Source organism: Excalfactoria chinensis, chromosome 1, assembly GCF_039878825.1.
Source record: "Excalfactoria chinensis isolate bCotChi1 chromosome 1, bCotChi1.hap2, whole genome shotgun sequence".
NCBI classification, from domain to species: domain Eukaryota; kingdom Metazoa; phylum Chordata; class Aves; order Galliformes; family Phasianidae; genus Excalfactoria; species Excalfactoria chinensis.
In genome coordinates this window covers 8,918,223-8,935,878 of record NC_092825.1, presented here as the reverse complement: position 1 = coordinate 8,935,878, position 17,656 = coordinate 8,918,223, and the positions used below count along the sequence as shown (strand labels likewise).

At 35.3% G+C, this 17,656-nt stretch overlaps 1 protein-coding gene across 5 annotated transcripts in view; it reads right to left on the bottom strand.

The window, feature by feature from the left end:
- Window positions 1–688: 688 nt before the first annotated feature.
- The window catches only part of PCLO (piccolo presynaptic cytomatrix protein), a 313,514-nt gene continuing 296,546 nt past the window's right edge, over window positions 689–17,656 (bottom strand). For all 5 annotated transcript variants that reach the window (XM_072327118.1, XM_072327119.1, XM_072327120.1 and 2 more), the window contains 3 exons: window positions 8,986–9,120; window positions 8,266–8,411; window positions 689–3,891 (listed from right to left, as the gene is read on the bottom strand). In XM_072327118.1, the coding sequence (XP_072183219.1) occupies window positions 3,751–3,891; window positions 8,266–8,411; window positions 8,986–9,120 (422 nt within the window). In that variant the 3' untranslated portion in view covers window positions 689–3,750. The remainder of the gene's footprint in view (window positions 3,892–8,265; window positions 8,412–8,985; window positions 9,121–17,656) is intronic.

Genomic DNA, 17,656 nt, shown 5'->3' with positions numbered 1-17,656 from the left:
TTTTCTTCATCATCATCCTCAAAGAAAGGATCATTATCAGCTGGTTACCAGCTACCATATCCCACAACCATGCAGACACCCAGCATCCAGAAAAATAACTCAGACATTTTCTAGATCTCGATTTAAAGCCAGGTTAAGTCAAGAGAACAGTTGTTTCTGACTTCAACTGGTTTGGATTGGGTTTTTGTTTCTTCCACAGTAGATCCATGCAATGTAAAAATGTGGGTAATAAAGAAGCAGCACTCATTGCCCCTGGATACTATCCCTTTAAAATGTAATGATAAAGAACTAGCTCAACATTCATCATAGAAACTCTCATGTCTATTTTTAACCCAGAAAAAAAAAAAAAAAGACATATGGTAAATTGCTGCTCATTGTATGCGTAATACTAATGACCACATTAGAAATCCCTGTCATTTGTAAACACACACACTGTGCTTTTCCTCATTTTTCAGCTTGTTTCCACTACACAAGGCCTTGAACAAAGAAGCAGCTTCAATCTCTGTCGACTCAGCAAATTTATGAATAAAAGACTTTAAATGCCTGTGCTATTGCCTACCTGAACTATGCATCTTTAAAGCAATTGTCAGAATGTGCAAACTCAATAACCAGTCACTCATAAATGATAAAAGCAGTTGTCACATCTAAGCTTTTTTTTTTTTTTAATTTTTTTTTTTTTTTGGCCAGATAACAGAAACAAAAAATGAGAAAAAAGTGAAAAAAATATACTAAGATATATACAAAAAAGTAAAAAAATACTAATAATCCTTGTTTGATTATTGTTTAAAAAACATTGTCACAAGAGAGCTTTTCCTGACTTCATTCGTAAAACAAGGAAAAAAAAAAAATTATTCAAATATGAATCTGTGTTGCATAGAGTGATTCCAGTACAACCTAGAAATTTGGTCAAAAAAGGATCTTGGCACACTTTGGACACATCTTCTGACCTCTGGATGATACAGTCTTGGAAAAGAGAGAGCATATGGGCCCAGATCTGTCCCTGTCCTGTCCTGTGCAACACCCAAGGAGCCCCATCCTTGCTGCAGCTGGCTGAGGCTGGCCTCACTGCTGACCAACTCTGCTCTTTGCTTTTCATGATGGGAATCCAAAACTGCAATTTCAACATCCAGAAACGTGTTGTGTGTTGTTCAGAGAATCTAAGATGCTTGAATTAAACCAGTTGCTGACAGCTGATTAGCAGGCAAATATAGCTGTTCCATACAGTCACAGCTATACCAACCAACACAACTATTTTATAAAAATATTGGCCACTTTTGTATACACTGCAAGAGCAAAGCACACCTGTCCTCTTTCTCAACTAAGAGAGATGATTACAGGCTTCCAAGGAGGACAGCCAGATAGTTCTCCTTCCTGCTGGAAGTCTCCATAACAACTACCAGCATGAACTGAATATCTGTCTTTATAATAAATCTTAGCAAGAACAAAATTACCAGCAGTTTGCACAAAATTGCACACCTCATGGCTTGTACTTTGCACAGTTATTGAAACTGGACTAATTCTTTTTTTTTTTTTTTTTTTTTTTTTTTTTTTTTTTTTTTTTTTAAAGAAACATCAACCACAGCATAGCCGTCAGGAATGCAAGATGACCCACCAAAAGAGAAAAACACACATGTCAAGTATATCCACATACAATTTTTTTGTTTGCTTGTTTGAAAGGGGTCTTTTCTTTGAAATATTTATCCACTTATTAAAACATACATAACATCAAAACATATAGGATGTTTACAATGACTCTAGAGGACTTTAAAATGTAAGAGGGGTGAGGTACACATACTGGTGAAAGCATAAAATTCAACATTAAAGCACACCCCCTACTTCCAATGCCAGTGGCACTGTGTTTAACAGATAGGATTTAGATAAGACTATTCTGCTTGCAAGTCAAGCGGGCTACCAGCAGGTTTATCAACAGCTTAATGGGAGTTTCTCTGCTGCACATATCTTGAATATTTTCTGTGTATTTCTTGTCATATTTCTTTTCCATACTGCTATTTTAAGTTGGTAAAGATAAATCAAAACTCTATATGGGAAATGTCACTGGGTTAATTGGTGTGTAGTTTTATAATGGTCATTCCAAATTCAGAATGAGCTAAGAAAGTATGTGTTATTGTCAAAAATAATATTTACATCTGGTCTTGTACAACCTGTGGAAGTGTGCTAACATAAAAATATCTTCAGGAAACAGATCAAAACACACATTATATGGTTGGTGAAAAGTACTTATTGGTCAAGAAAAATAAAAGGCTGAAGTGCACAAATAAGATCATTTTCTCTTTAAGTATGTAAAGGTCATGAGGTAATATTTCAAGTGAAACCACTTTCCAATTAAACTGTGAAATATTAACTGTCTTCTGAGGAACAGGAGAGTTAGTACGATGTTGACTCTTGTTTTTAAAGGAACTACTTTCCTTAAAAGCTCTTATTTTTCTTCAGAAATACTTAGAGGAAAAATACAACAGCCAGCCTAAACCATCTTATGCTATAGTTGCTGCCCAAAGTGAGCTAACTGCTCGGTTGCAGCCCCTGAATTGTTGACAGTCTTAAGTGTTGCGAGTTGCCTTCCTATTTACTTCTCTCATGACACAGTACTCAGATATTCAACTGATAGGAAGAGAATGTATTCTCAACTTAAACGCAACAGCCCTCAGGCAGGTGCTGTCCTGGTATCTCCTCTATTTAGCATTCAGTTGATGTTGACAACAAGTCCTGCACTGAGCAGGGTAGTGGTAGCACAATGGGTCTGCTGCTCCGAAATGCCCACGGGATAGTCTACAGTTTGTCATCTCTGTACAGTTTTGGAATGAGATTGATTGTTGAAAAATAGAAGGACTAGCTGAAATAGTTGTGTTAGTCCCAGTTTATATCTCCTCTATTCCAAATTTTGTTAAAGCTGCTAAAATGTAGGGTCAAGTACAGTTTCAGTGAAATGGAAACAACATTCTTTCTTCCAGATATAGTGCATTTTACATACTGTCTTTTCATTTCAAAACCAAATCCTAAACTACAGATCATTAGAATATTTTATCCATTACATTCTAGGACAGTGGTTTATATCCACTGTTAACACACACAAACAAAACAGTCAGGTCTGATTCACAACAACATAGTTTTTAAAGGGAAAAGAAAGAAGGAAAAAAGTAAGGTAAAATAATATTACCACTCTTGCAAATGCCTTGCGGTTTGTGTCAAGTGGCATAATATCACTACTACAAATTATCAGAGTTCCTAGGGTACAGAGGAACAAGTTTGCACTTCTAATAAGTGAGATTTGGAAAGTCAGTCACCCTTGGTGCTTTTGCATAAAATGATCTCCTTCTGGTCACACGGGAAACCAGACTGCACTTTACATCACACTGCCTCCAGCTGCAGCCAAACTATGCATCAACACCTGCCTTCCAGACTTCATTATTTCCTTCACAGTTACTCTCTTCACAGAGTCCATCAACATGGAGCCCTCATAGCAGTCTTCATTTCAAACAGCCTCACTTTAACTTCTGGGCCTAGGTTGTTGTGTTTTTTTCTGTTTTTTGTTTGTTTGTTTGTTTTTACTTTGCTGTCTTTTGCAGCAAAACAAGTGTACTAGCCCTCATTTAAGTGTGCTATGTAGCCCAGAGGCTGTTCTTTTCTACTTTGCATTCAGAAAGACTAGCTAAACACAATGATTTCAAACAATAGTCTTGAAGTTATGCTGTTTATAGCAGACTCTTTTGTGCCCTAAGCAGACAGTTCTGCTCAGTGTGTTTGTGTAGAACTGACCAACAGTTTGTGCCAGTTTACTATTCTTTTCCTTAGATCCACTTTGTCAAGCCAGATATAAGCTTCCCCAATCAGTGTTTTTTTCATAAACTTTCCTCCATTGGAGACAAGCAGAATCTGTGAAAATAATAATAAAAGACAGTTATCAGTGTGTATAATAAAATACTCTACTTGCTGGCAAACACAGAAGATTCAGAGATATTGAGCTCTGCTTTCTGGTTTCACAAACAGTAAGAAACACTGACCATAACCCTTTATGTAGAACCATCTTCCCAATAGAAAAAGCCCCATGAAAATTCAACTGTTACCTTTTTCTATTTTATTATCACAGTATGTAGCATCTAGAAGATGACAGTCTTGAACTTTAGTTAGTAAACTGTTCACCTTCTGTTTTCCAAAAAAAAACACAAGGTCAAGTTTTAACTTAAAGGTTAAAGCTTTATGCAGCCAATGTACCAGTTCTCTAAGTTCATGGATTCTGGACACCATTCTTGGACAACATTCTGACATATTAAAAAAACAAACTCAGAACAGATTAGTGTGCAAGAAACTCCAGAGTTCTGGCTTCTTATCTCAACAAGAGGTAGTCCAACTTAAAATGTCGACTTGGTCAGGAATCCTATCCCTGCTATGTCTCTGCTGAGAGCCAAAGTATTGACTGCATGATGCCTCAGTCATGAAGAGTGGGAAGGGAATGAATTAGACCAAGGAACTCATGTGAGCTCTGAAGGCTGGGTGTTCCTCTCCCTGATTTATTTTCTAAGTATCATGTTTTCTAGCTAGTCAGTTTAATGTCATGCAAGGAAAAACTTTCTCCTCTACAGGACCAGATTCGTTATTTGGATTTGTAGATTCATTCTAGATGTTTCTGTGAGGACTAGATTTGATAACAGACATACTTCAAGGGATAAGCAAGTTATAACTATACAGATTTCCAGAATTTCTTAATTTTTGAGTAACCAAATAAGTTTAATACTTATTTATTTTTTATCAACTTCCTATGTTTTTCAGAAATAAATTGAATTTATGAAAAATTGCATTTCCATGATTAGCAGGTTAGCAATTGGAATCACTGAGCAGACCTAAGGAAATGGGTAAAGAATAACAGCAGGAGGCTGTTATGATGCAGTAGGAGAGAAACTGGAGCATTTTTTTTCTTGGTTTCACAGGTATAGACAGCAGAAGAATGTCAGGACTGAAAAAAAGTTGTACCTCACTGAGATTCTTGAAGGAAACCATAAAATGACAGATACCTTACAGAATTGTAGAAGAACTGAATTTTTCAGTAACCAAAAATGTTATCACTTCTGCACTTTTCTCCATTCTGATCCTTACTTTGGCAAAGTCAAAAATGCAAATTTTGCAGTACGATAGAAATTTTAAACAGAGGAGGGAATAATTCTGTAATTGTTTTTCTGGACAAATTTCCCATTGTTCTGGCAGTATTTCATGCCACATAAGACACCAGTCTGGACAGGTTTGACACCTCCATGTGTATCAGTCAATGAATTTGAGGAGAGAGGACTAAATGAGTTAGTCACGAGCATGGAAGTCTTAGGGAATCCCAATTCCCTAGCCTGACACTAGGGAACTAGGCAGCCTGGTGGTTTTCTAGGTCACTTTCTTCTGAAGATATGGACAACCCAAAGACTGGCAAGGCTAGCCAGAGCTTCTGTTGAAAACATTCTTATTTTTTGGTTACCTTTATACGGAACATTCTGAATTTCTACTTACAGACATCTAGTGAGACAGGAGCCAGCTAAGGAACAAGGCAAAGGAGCCAGCCCAGTACTTTCCAGAAGGGTCCCAGGTGGGTTGCCAAGGAACAGAGAAATCAGGAAAGCGAGCTGCTAGGGGCTGAGATAAATGCCTGTCTGAAACTTGTCAAAATATTTTCTACAGAATGTTTTGATTCCATCACATCAACATTTTTGGGACAGAAAAAAATCCTAACAGAAATTTTCTGTATCTTCTGTCCTTGATCCTTCTCTTCAATTCTACCAGATGGATCCCTAGTAACTGTCTTTTCTAGTTTTCATTAAATTCCAGCCTTGTTATCCTGAAAAATAGCCTCAGTCCATATTTCTTTCTTTTTCTTTCTTTCTTTTTTTTTTTTTTTTCCCGTACTGTCAGCATTCATGACCATTCAAGCCTAGATTTTTTTTTCTTTTTTCTTTTTCTTTTCTTTTCTTTTTTTTTTTTTTTTTCTTTAACTCAATAGTCCATGGTTACATTTTCATGGTTAATATTTACACATTTTGCATATTACTCTATTGATTATTTTGAGTGCAGATCCTTGTCCTAATTTTTTTAACTTTAGTTGATTCCTAATAACGTGCCTTCTCTAACTAACGTTTGATTTCTTCTTAGTACCTCTCACTGGTTTACTCTTCCTTTGCTATCTCCCAACTCCACTTTTGTTCTGTACATTTTGTTTTGGTTTCCTTTCTTTCTTCCCAAATATCTTCTGACAGTGCCCATCTTTTTGCTCCTAAATGCTCATCACTCTTTTTTCAGCATTCAAATCAGCTACCTTCACACTTCCAAGAAGGAACAGATTGACTGACAGGCACGACAAGCATATTAAAACATATGTACTGAGTCAGACCAAAGATCTTTCTAAACAAGTGTTTTGCTTCCAAAAGTGAAGTGTGTGGTGCACACAATAATAACAATCATGCAGTGCTACATTCTTAAGATATCTACTGTGTTCTATAGAACATGAGTTCAAGCAAAGTTTAGATAACACTCTGAAATATGGCTTGATTTTTGGGTAGTCCTGTGTGAAGCCAGAAGTTACACTGGCTGATCTTTCCAATTCTGTAATCATTTCCTGATCACAAGTGGTATGTTTGTGTTTAATAACTCATGAGGAATTTTTAATATGAATTTATTAAATAATTTTATCCAGGTAAATTTTCTATGAAATAATTTAGCAGACAAAATAGCTTATTGTAATATTTTTTATAGTTCAGACTCCAAGTTGCACAAAGAAGTAACATCTTTGTTTGTTTTAAACTTGCTGCTTACTAGTATTACTTGTGATCCTACGGTTGTGTGCTCAAAGATTCAGGGGAAAAGAATTTCCATGCCAGTTACAAAAAAGAGGCTGCTAAAAAAGAGACAGCCTTTTTTTTTTTTTTTTTTTTTTTTTTTTTTTTTTTTTTTTCAGCTAGATGTAGTGTTCAGCACCAGACACATCACAGTGTTTCTGATTTCACGTTGCTATGTCTCAGGCTGGCTGTTCCCATGGCTACCTCCCTTATTCCTTAACAACCTGATAGTTCATTTGCCCACACAACTCTGTGGGTTCTTCTTTCCTGACCTCACTCCTTCAAACTACCATTAGAGGTAATGTTTTTACAGGAATTTTAGCTCTTAAACTTTGGCAAGACTTTATCATAGAATCATAGAATTACTCAGGTTGGAAAAGACCTTGAAGATCATCAAGTCCAACCGCAGCCTAACCAGTAGCCTATCTCTTAAAAAACAACCACATCATTTATTGACCACACATTTATTGACCACATCAAATTTTCCCATGTAATATAGTCTTTAATAGATTTACTCGATCTTTTTAATTAATAAGGATGCTAGGATGTCTTAACTCAGGGAAAACTGTATCTATTTCTGTTGGCTCCATTTCTAAGAAATTTTAATTTTGGTTTTAGTTATAATATTGTAGCCAATAAATCTAATATAGGCATGTATGTTACCAATCTAATATTATTCATCAAAACCTAGTTAACATGTTTATATTCAGTTTTAAAGGTATCTTCAGCAGATCCCAAACAGTTCCTTCAATTTGCTTTTAAGATTAGCATGTATTTACCCCCAGAATTGTTCATCAACCATCTCCACTGACTAGGTGAACGTGAATAACTCGTTTAGTAATCTATTTACGTGAAATAGATAAACTGAATTCTACCTTTCCAAAGAAGTGTATCTGACCAAATCTGTCTAAATCAGTGAGGACTATTCCTGAATTTCCACAAAAACAACAGAAAAAAAAAAAAAAAAAAAAAAAAAAAACAACAAAAAAAAACCCAACAAAACAACAAAACAAAAACAAAAAACACAAAGAAACAAATAAATCATTTGAAGTGTCACAGACCAAAAATATCTCCTTTACTGACATACACAGAGAATAGTATCTAAGATAGCATATTTTAGTTGGATGACACAATAAACTTTCCAAAGATATTGAAAAGTACTTATTTCAAAATGTGGAACTTCTTGAGAGGATTTTAAGAACAGGCTAAGACTTCAAATTTTAGAATTGGTCTATAAATACACTTCCTCACTGTGAGGTGATGGATTAAGTAATCTTGGTTAGTGTCCTCCATCCCAGTATTTCCATTGTTTTATTTTATAAATTACTTTGTAGTTTTCTCCTTTCAGCAAAAAACCAGGCTAGAAGATTGATCTCAAGTGCACACAGATCAGCATGAAAAACATTTAAAATCAGGTTTCAATACAATGCAAGATTACCTGAAGAGAATGTCCAGCAGGACTCAAGCTAAATCTAAACGTTTCATTGAATGAAGGCTCTCGGTCATGTCTGCATACCCTGGTTTTCTTCTTAATTACTCTCTTCTGGGTAGAGACGTTGACAACATACAGTTTCACATACAGGTCTAGAAAAGAGCAGTTAAATAAGCTAAATACAGAAACTTTAAAATATTCATTGTTGCTAATAACTTCAAACAGGAAAATGTTGAGAAGAAACATAGGAAGGTACTCAGCAGAGCCATGTTCTGTTCTCATTCATATTGTGTAAAAAATTGAATCACTCCTCTAAATTCAAGGAAATTACTTTCTGTTGACGATGTTGTCATTAAAAGTAAAAATATTATTAGTAACATGATTATCTAATTTTTAATAAGCTTTTATACCAAAGTACAACTTTTCACTAGATCTTTTACATCCTAAGGAGTAACAGTTTTTATTAAAGATAAAAATGATTATTTTTTAATGATAAAAATGCTTTATAAAGGGGATTAACTTCTGAGAGTTAATTTGTATCTACAAAATGTTTTCACTTTCATTAAAATTATTAGGAGCAAAGAACACTTCAAAAGTTGTCCAATAGAATATATCAATCTGATTAGGAAGCAATTTCCTTTTCTTTCTCATTGGTGTTGTTAAAAGACTTCAGATACATTTATTTAGTGCTTTCAGAGTATCATGAAGCTGTTTTCTGTGAAATACCTGGTAGATGATCTGGTGATTTAAATTTGTATGTGATATTTCTGCACTGAAGGATTTCTACTATCAGCTGTTCTCCATCTGTCTTCATTTCCTTTTTTAATGCAATCTTGATTTCACCCATAACTTGTGTTTTACCTGGAAAAACAGAAACAAACAAAAAAAAACCCAACAACTCAAATAAATGGTAAAGGAAAAGGATTGCATTTTAACATATTCTCCCACAGCATCCGTTAATAAATCTTATTAAGTGTGGAATAAATGAGTGGATGGTGTGGTGGACTGAGAACTGGCTGAGCTCAGAGGATTGTGATCAGTGGCAGTCTGGTTCCATAGGAGTCAGTACTGGGTTTGATCTTGTTCAGTGTCTTCATCAGTGACCTGAATGAAGAGATAGAGCCCACCCTCAGCAAGTTTGCAGATGATACAAAAGAGATGAGCAGCTGATACATCAGAAAGTTGTGCTGCCAGAGCTGTACAGACTGATGATTTGGGCAGAAGGGAAACTTATGAACTTAAAAGAGCAAGTGCAGGGTCCTGCACCTGGGAAGGAATAAATGCATATATCAGTACAGGTTAGGGGATAACCTACTAGAAAGGAACACTGAGAAGAAGTTACGGATCCTGGCAGACATCAGGTAGGCCATGAGCTTGCAGTATGCCCTAGTGGCCAAGAAGGCCACTGGTATCCTGGGGTGCATTAAGAAGAGCAAGGTCAGCAGGTTGAGGGAGGTGAACTTCCCCATCTACTTTGCCCTCATGAGGCCATATCTGGAGTGCTGTGTATGGTTCTGAGCACCCTAGTTCAAAAAAGATGGAATCTCCAAGAAGAAATCCAGCAGACAACAAAAATGATGAGGGGCCTGGAACATCTCCTGTATGAAGAAAGGCTGAGAAATCTGGGACTGATAAGCCTGGAGAAGAGGAGGCTGAGAGGGGACCTCACCACTGTTCATAAGTATCTAAAACATGGGAGTCAAGTGGATAAGGCCAGGCTCTTTTCAGCTGTGTGCAGGGCCAGGTCAAGGAGCAATGAGTGAAAACTGTAACATGGGAAGTTCTATACAAACATGATGTTTTGTTTTTTTTTACTGTAAGGGTGACTGGAACAGGCTGTCCAGAAAGGCTGAAGAGTCTCCTTCTCTAGAAATACTGAAGAATTGCCTGGACACTTTCCTGAGCAATCTACTGTCAGGAACCTTCTTTAGCAGAGGAGTTGGACTTGATGATGCTCATAGGTCTCTTCCAACCCCTACAGTGTTGTGATTCTGTGATTATTTTCTTGTTTTACATTATAGTTTCAATGTGGCTGCTTCTGACTGTTTTGTTTGTTTGTTTTTGGCTGGCAGTGTTTATTTGTTTTATTTTTCGGAAGAGATGATATAGGTTAGAGGTATCCAGGAATAATAAGGATAATGTATTTCTAGGATGCACAACAGAAAGATACATACACTTACATTGTATAAATAGATTATATGCTTCAGAATAAACTTGCTTCAGATGTGATTTGGTTACAAGAGCAAGATTTCACTGAAAATCTTTACAAGGCATACAGTGAACACTGTTTATTATCTTTTCAGAAGCATTTGCATCAATATACCAATGTTATTTTAAAAAATAAACAAGCAAACCAAAACAAAATCCCACCAGTACTTAATAGGGCACTAAAGAGTAGGATTCTGAAAGGCAATGAATTAAGACATTGGTAAAGCATTTCACCTCTCTGTATGAAAAATATCATTTACATAATTTAAAAGAAAGTACTCATTGAACTAAAGGTTACTTCCTTTCTCATAGGGTCAGAAATGCAAGCCCACTGTCTCTACAGTGTATGGATTTTTCTCTAAATCAGCCCAGAGATGGAGAGAAGACACATAATGTAATGTAGGCAGGGCTGTTTCACCTTTCTACTGCCTGTCCTCCCACAAGACTGTGTTGAAATCAGATAGAGCCCAGTCTGACTACATCTTCTAATTGAACACAGTTGTGTATGTAGAGCTCATGTCCCTCAGCTGAATATTCCAGCTATCATATCATCAAGTCATAAAGGGGAGTTATGATTCTATATCTATTTTTCTGTTAAAATATTATTACTGTTAAAATATAATTTCTTCAGGCATATAATATGCAAGCCTGTGGGAGTCTTTGATACCTAGTTTCTTGTGACAGCACGGTGGAGATTTATTGCACTACCAGTAAGTTCTACAAGCTTGTGCCAAGATGCCATAAAGAGAAAAGAAATTCTGCAGAAATTAAACAATTATGACACAGATGGAGACCTTCTCTCTTAAAGACTAGAAAACTACATAGCTTTCTAAAGATTACCTACATGTATTGCAAATGTATTACCAAAATTGAATAATCTTCCACTAAATAAGCCAGCCGTTGTTTCACAAATGTCTGTAAGAAACCACACATTCTGTTGTTTTTTCTATTAAATTTTTTATCGGGATCATGAGGAAATAATATATTTAAAAATAATCTGTGCCACAACCTGGCCCTTTAAACCTCTGAACAAATTGAAGCTGGAATCTGCTTTACATGTATTTCAGATGAAACAGGTACAAGCTGGGATTATCAAAGTGGCGAAGAACCATATAGTAAAGTATTAAGAAATTACATTCTGATTTAGTCAAGCAGCCAAGGACTGGAAAAAAAAGATGTAGAAAACAGTGGCTTTCTGCAGATGTGTGACAGAATATGACATTGAAAGGGACTGCCAATTTGAAATTGATTTTATGTCATATTTACATTTTACATATTATATCTAAAATGTGACCTTACTGAGATACGGGATGAAGACCACGGGTGTGGACTTTAGCACTGTCTTCAACATAGGAACAAAATAGCAAATCAAGTCTTAAAAGATATACATATGACTAAGCACTGAAGAGATTATTTTGCATAGCAGCATACTTCTTATGGGACCAGACTTATTAAATTTCATTAACAATTAAAAGATGGTGGTTAGTTAACTAAATTGCTGCAAGGTATCTTGATAAGTTAAGGAATTTAAGTTGGAAAAAAAAAAAAAAAAAAAAAAAAAGAACACTTTTACTCTTGCAGAACTATTATGTTCTATGCTGTCAAAGGTAAATTAGTTGTTATTAGTCTTAAATGACTGCTGCTGTAAATCACAGGATGTGTCATCTGCAGTGCTGCTATCACTATTGAGGTTATAATGAAATTGTAAATTAAATTTCAGTTTCCAAGACTGATTACTATGAATTATGATGCAATAGCATTTTGATCAGATGCCTGATGCCAATAAAAATTACCCAAGGCATCAATAAAGATCTGTCTTTGTTCCATGCTATAATGCTAATTTAACAATAAGTTCTAATGAGCAGGTAAATGTCACAAGACAATAGCATGAACTTTATCTGGTTTAATTGTCTGAAACAAGCTTTTGTCAACACAGTTCAGGGATGTGCAGGTTGGCTCCAGAACCATGGTCAGTCCCTGAAAGAGCACACTAGTCCATGTTATAAAAAATCTCAGGAGAAAACTAAAATAATTCAGTACAGAAATCAAGGAATGCAGATCAGGGAATAGGCCAAGAAGGGACATTATTATTACTATGATAGTGCAAATATAAATTATGAGACTGTATGATGCACCACCATGCATGTTTGGTAAAGAGAAACCTTCACAGATTTTTGTAGCAGCTGTCCTAAAAGCACTGAAGTTCAACATGAAGTGTGCTCCTTCTGAACCTGTGACATTTATGATTCTGAAAATGTACATAGTAAGCCTAAAAATTTCCATAATCTTTCATTGTAAGATGAAGAGATGAGTAATGATTAGACTATTGTCATCATAAGCATACGATCAGAAATAAAGTCACATTTTTTTGCAACTATGTTCATTTCCCTAGGTCTTCATCTGTTTTGATACCTTGAGAGATTAAATTGATGAACTTCTGTGCAGTGTTCATTGCTAGGATACAGGCGTTTCTTTGCAGCATTTTATCTTGTAGGCATTTGTGTCTTGTCCCTGACTGAATGAATGCTTTTTCATTAGTAAACATATATATATGGGAGTGGGCATGTGAATACCATTTTCTGAATTACTGGACGATCCCCAACACACTATAACCTCCCTTCAGAGAGTTCTTGAGAGCAATAAGGTCTCCCCTGACCTCCTCAGGTTTTGCTTAGATTAATAATATTTTGAGTTTGGCTACATTAGGATATGATTATAATATTTAGAAGATTAGGATACTAAGTAACATGGCATAAAATCTAAAGAATCCAAAATGAGATCTTGAGAACTTTATTTGAAAAAAGAATATATTTTAAAGCTTTTGGGAACTAGTCAATATAGAAGACCATCAGAGAGAACCTAATACCTATGCTGAGTTCTATCTCCATAGTGCTGTCCCTTAGTGGTTTTCTGTGATCTCTATCTCTATGTCTGACCTAACAGATAGAGACAATAACAACTGCATCTCTAACTTAGAGATGCTTGGATTTATTAACTGGGATGGAAATACTGTAAAGCAAGAGTCTTTGCTATTGTAAGCATGAACAGGACTTCAGTGCATGATCCCTAATCCCATGACAGAACATCAAGAAATAGAAAGGATGGGAGGGACCTTTGCCACTATTATGTTTCCCTCCACACACAATCTATAAACTCATACATACATAATATTCTGTCTACCAAAGAGTGATTTTGTAGCAATAATTGTTACTTCTGGATCTTTTTAGTACTATTTTGAGAGCCAGAAATCTGTTTTCCAGCAGACAGCGGTGCTTCAGCAAAACAAGACAATGTTATCATCCTCCAATAAATAATTCAGAATGACTGAATACTCAATACATACTGTTTACATTTAATAGTGGAATTAAACCACTACAGCTGAAGGTAAAGCAGAAAGTTATTCACTATCATTTGGAAAATAAATATACCAAGAACCCAACATACCAACCAAAATCTTTCACTATTTGTTTAGGCAAACCATGCTATCTTTCCAGAGGGTTTGTTTGATTGTTTGTTTTAGTTAGCAAGTTAGTTTGTTGTTTTTTGCAGTGGCAAGTATTCTTTCTTATAATTTCTTTCATCCTCTTGCTGAGACATTTACTGGTGGAAATGTAAAATTATGAAGGGTGAACTTCATCAACAGTACCTACTAGAGTTTCCAGACTCTGGGCTTTCTGTCCTGAGGTTTTTCCATTATCTCCATTTATTTTTTTATTTTTTTTAATTATTATTATTATTTTTTTTAATCTTTTGTCTTTCTCCCACACATTTCTTTCTCCCTTGAAAACTGTCACATTTTTTCTTCTGTAGGCTGATTTCACCATTTCACCGTAATGTTCTCTACTGTAAGAAAAATCATACACCTAATATAGTCTTAATTACTACTTCCTCTAGCCTTCAGATACTTTAAATAGATATCTTTGGATTTAATGGCACAAGACTGGTTTAATAAATCCACTCTCCAGTTCCCAAGATGAGAATTGATACATATAGGTTCTTAAGTTTGGCTTCTCCTGCAGTGAGTTATTCAGTCTGTCATGCATGGTGCTCCCAACAGGTCCTGAGACCTGACAGAATCTAAATTGCAGAATGAAGCCACCTCTTTTTTCCCCTGATCAAAACAAGGATTGCAGCAGCTCATGATGCCTGGCATAGGTTTAGCCTCCTCTCATTTGTCTACATGAAAACTATTTGCTAGTACACATGAAGGGCTCAGGTGCTCTTACAAATTATCCCCTCCCTCATCTGACAAGTGCAGGACTGCTGTGTCAGCCAGTCACATTCCTCTGGGATGGGGGCATAAATTCTGCCAGGAAAATTTGCTTTGTGTGGGAACAAGGGATGCTCCACATTGGGAGCAAGCATGAACTGATAGATTTTCTCTCTATTTCCTTTCTTTTTCTTACCCTGAAGACTTGATCTGCTGGGAACAGCCTGCATATTATGAAATGAGCAAAAAAGATTAATATTTTCCTGTCTCCTCTGATGTGATGTGCATGAAATCATGTAATGAGGGAGATAAGAAGAATTAAGAAACTTCGCTCACAGCAAGCACAATTTACAGTTCTGTGGGCAGTGTGAATGTCTGACTTTAAGGCTCAGACATATGAACAAGCTGACAGATTTATGTCATGATTCCTGGACTACCACGTACTTACATTGCCCACAAAAATTTGAATATGCTAGTGCAGAAATTTAGCTTGTATTCCTGAAATTCTTTGTAGGATTAAACAGATTATGACAGAGAATATTGTTAAGACTTCCTTTTTTCAGATAAAATACTTATGCAAAATACATTTTTCAAAAAGACAAAGACTTTAACTTTTTTTGTTTTATTTCTTTGTTTGTTTTTGCTTGATGAGGTGTGAAGTCTTTCCCAGAAAAAAAAATATAAAATAAAATAAAAAAATCTCTGTTCCATTTATTGATCACTGTGTGTGCCTGTTTTGTAGATGTGGCCTATAGATTTCAGGAGACAGAAATGATACTGACTCTGGACTGATGGGATGTTCAGAAAGTCTTGAAGTAAAATAACTTAAAAAATGATGGGAACACTGATACCTTACAAGTGCTTAAATGAAAAAAAAATAAAAATAAAAAAATGTAGACGTACAAGTCCAATTTTAACTGGATTTATTTCTGTTTCTTGACATCCTAAAAGGATTCAAAATTAGGGTAATTATGTAAGAAATCAATGAGACAATAAAATTAAAGGAGATGGACTCTGAGAGATGGCTTCTTTAGTGTCAGAAGGTCAGTGAATGGAATCACAGTATAAGAGAACAGGGATTGCCCAAGAAAAGTTTTTCTCAATATTTTAGTAAGAAAAGTATATGGTGTCATTGAGGCATTTGAAAGAAATGGAAATTAAGATTTAACTTTAAATATCACATCCAAAAAATTTAGATGATCAGAGGTGACTACAGAGATCCTTTTCAATTATGTTCTAGAACTAATTCTGCTAGTACATTCTACTGGATACCTCTGCTTATTTATACTTTTGCAAACGAGAAGCCTTATGTTCTGAGCTGATTATTCTAATATTCTCCCTGCAGTTCATTTAAATACCAGAATTCCAGCAAACTCAGCTAAGGTTTAGAATAATATTAATGGCAGCTAATCAGAAGGAATTCTAGATGTCTAACTCAAACTCTTCTTAAACATATCTTAGCATGGATAAATGCCTTTTGAAAGATGCCTTCCTTTTCTTTTATGGCAAGTGTGAGGTGAGGCGATAGATTTTGTTCAACAAACTGATATTTAGTCATTGAAATTGAGCTAAAATAATCCAAATATACATCTATAATTTACCATAAGATCAATGACATAAAGCCAAAATGACTGTCAAAATTAATCTATTTTAACTTAACTTCAACAATATGTGCAGGCTGGGTGTGAAAAGGAGAACTATGCAGCTTCATCTCTCAAGAACTCCCTTTAGATACATTTACTTTCTTTCATCGTCACCATAAATCATTGCCTGAGCCTAAATATACATTCACAGCCTTCTTTTCACGATTTTAGTATCTTACATAAGGAGAAATATCATATACTGCAGAATCAGTTCCATGAAAGATGGCTTGCCATGGCATGTCAGGAATGTTGGTGACTTGCCCTAGCTTTCCAATGGGAAAAATTTCATACAGGGAAGTGTTTAATGCCATGCATACAGAATAACTTGAACCTGGGTTAATATAATGCATTTTAAGACTATTCTCTTAAAGCATTACTGAGGAGAAGATGTACTAATGAAGAAAGAAATTTGCAAACTGTCATTAAAAATGCTTATTTGATTCAGTTCAGTAAAACATGCTGCACAATACTACAAAACAGTCAGTTAAAGTCAGTGGAAGCTCTTTGTCCATGTCAGTGGTGGTTTTTACCTACATAGAGATTGGGAAGATTTTGCTAGAATTTGCTTAAATTCTCCTTTAAATGATGACATGCTTTAAAATATTTCCCCTCTTCTCTGACAAATACATTTTTTTAAAATCATTTTTAGCATTTAGATGCAAGTTTTTACAAGTTTGGTAATACAGTCTGAAATTACAAAATCCCTTCTGAAATGAACTTCACTTTCTGTGCCTAAGCTTACACTTTCTCTGAATACAAAGATGTGAGTATCACAATAACTTTATTTCTTTTTGCCTCCTTGACTTAATGAAATTAACTGTTCTAGCATGAACAAATAGAAAGCCCAGCAAATAGGTTAAAGCTTATTTGGCTTCTTCTACAATATGATGAAAATATAATTGAAATCATCTGAGCACTTCAAGAGGAGTGAAATGACAGAAGTTACACATGGACTCCCATGCAAGGGACAATAGGATCTGCGCTCAAAAATTACAGTAAGGAACATCAGATAATACTAAATATAAATTAGAACATTAGGATGCACAAAAATCCAAAGATAAAAGAGTTGTTGTATACTTATTATATTTGTAAATTCTGAGAGAAAATAACCCTCTGAACAAAATATTTCATATGTAAATTGCAAACAAACAACCACCAACCTAAATTCAGATACAAAGAGTGCTTGAAAAATACAGTAAGAATAACATACTTCCTAATGTCAACAGCTAAAAATGGAACTTGTGATACTAAAGTACTTGAAGATTGTATTTCTATAAAATAATGATTCCGCTGGGAAACATCACCTGCAGACCACCTGGGAGCAGTGTGAGATGAA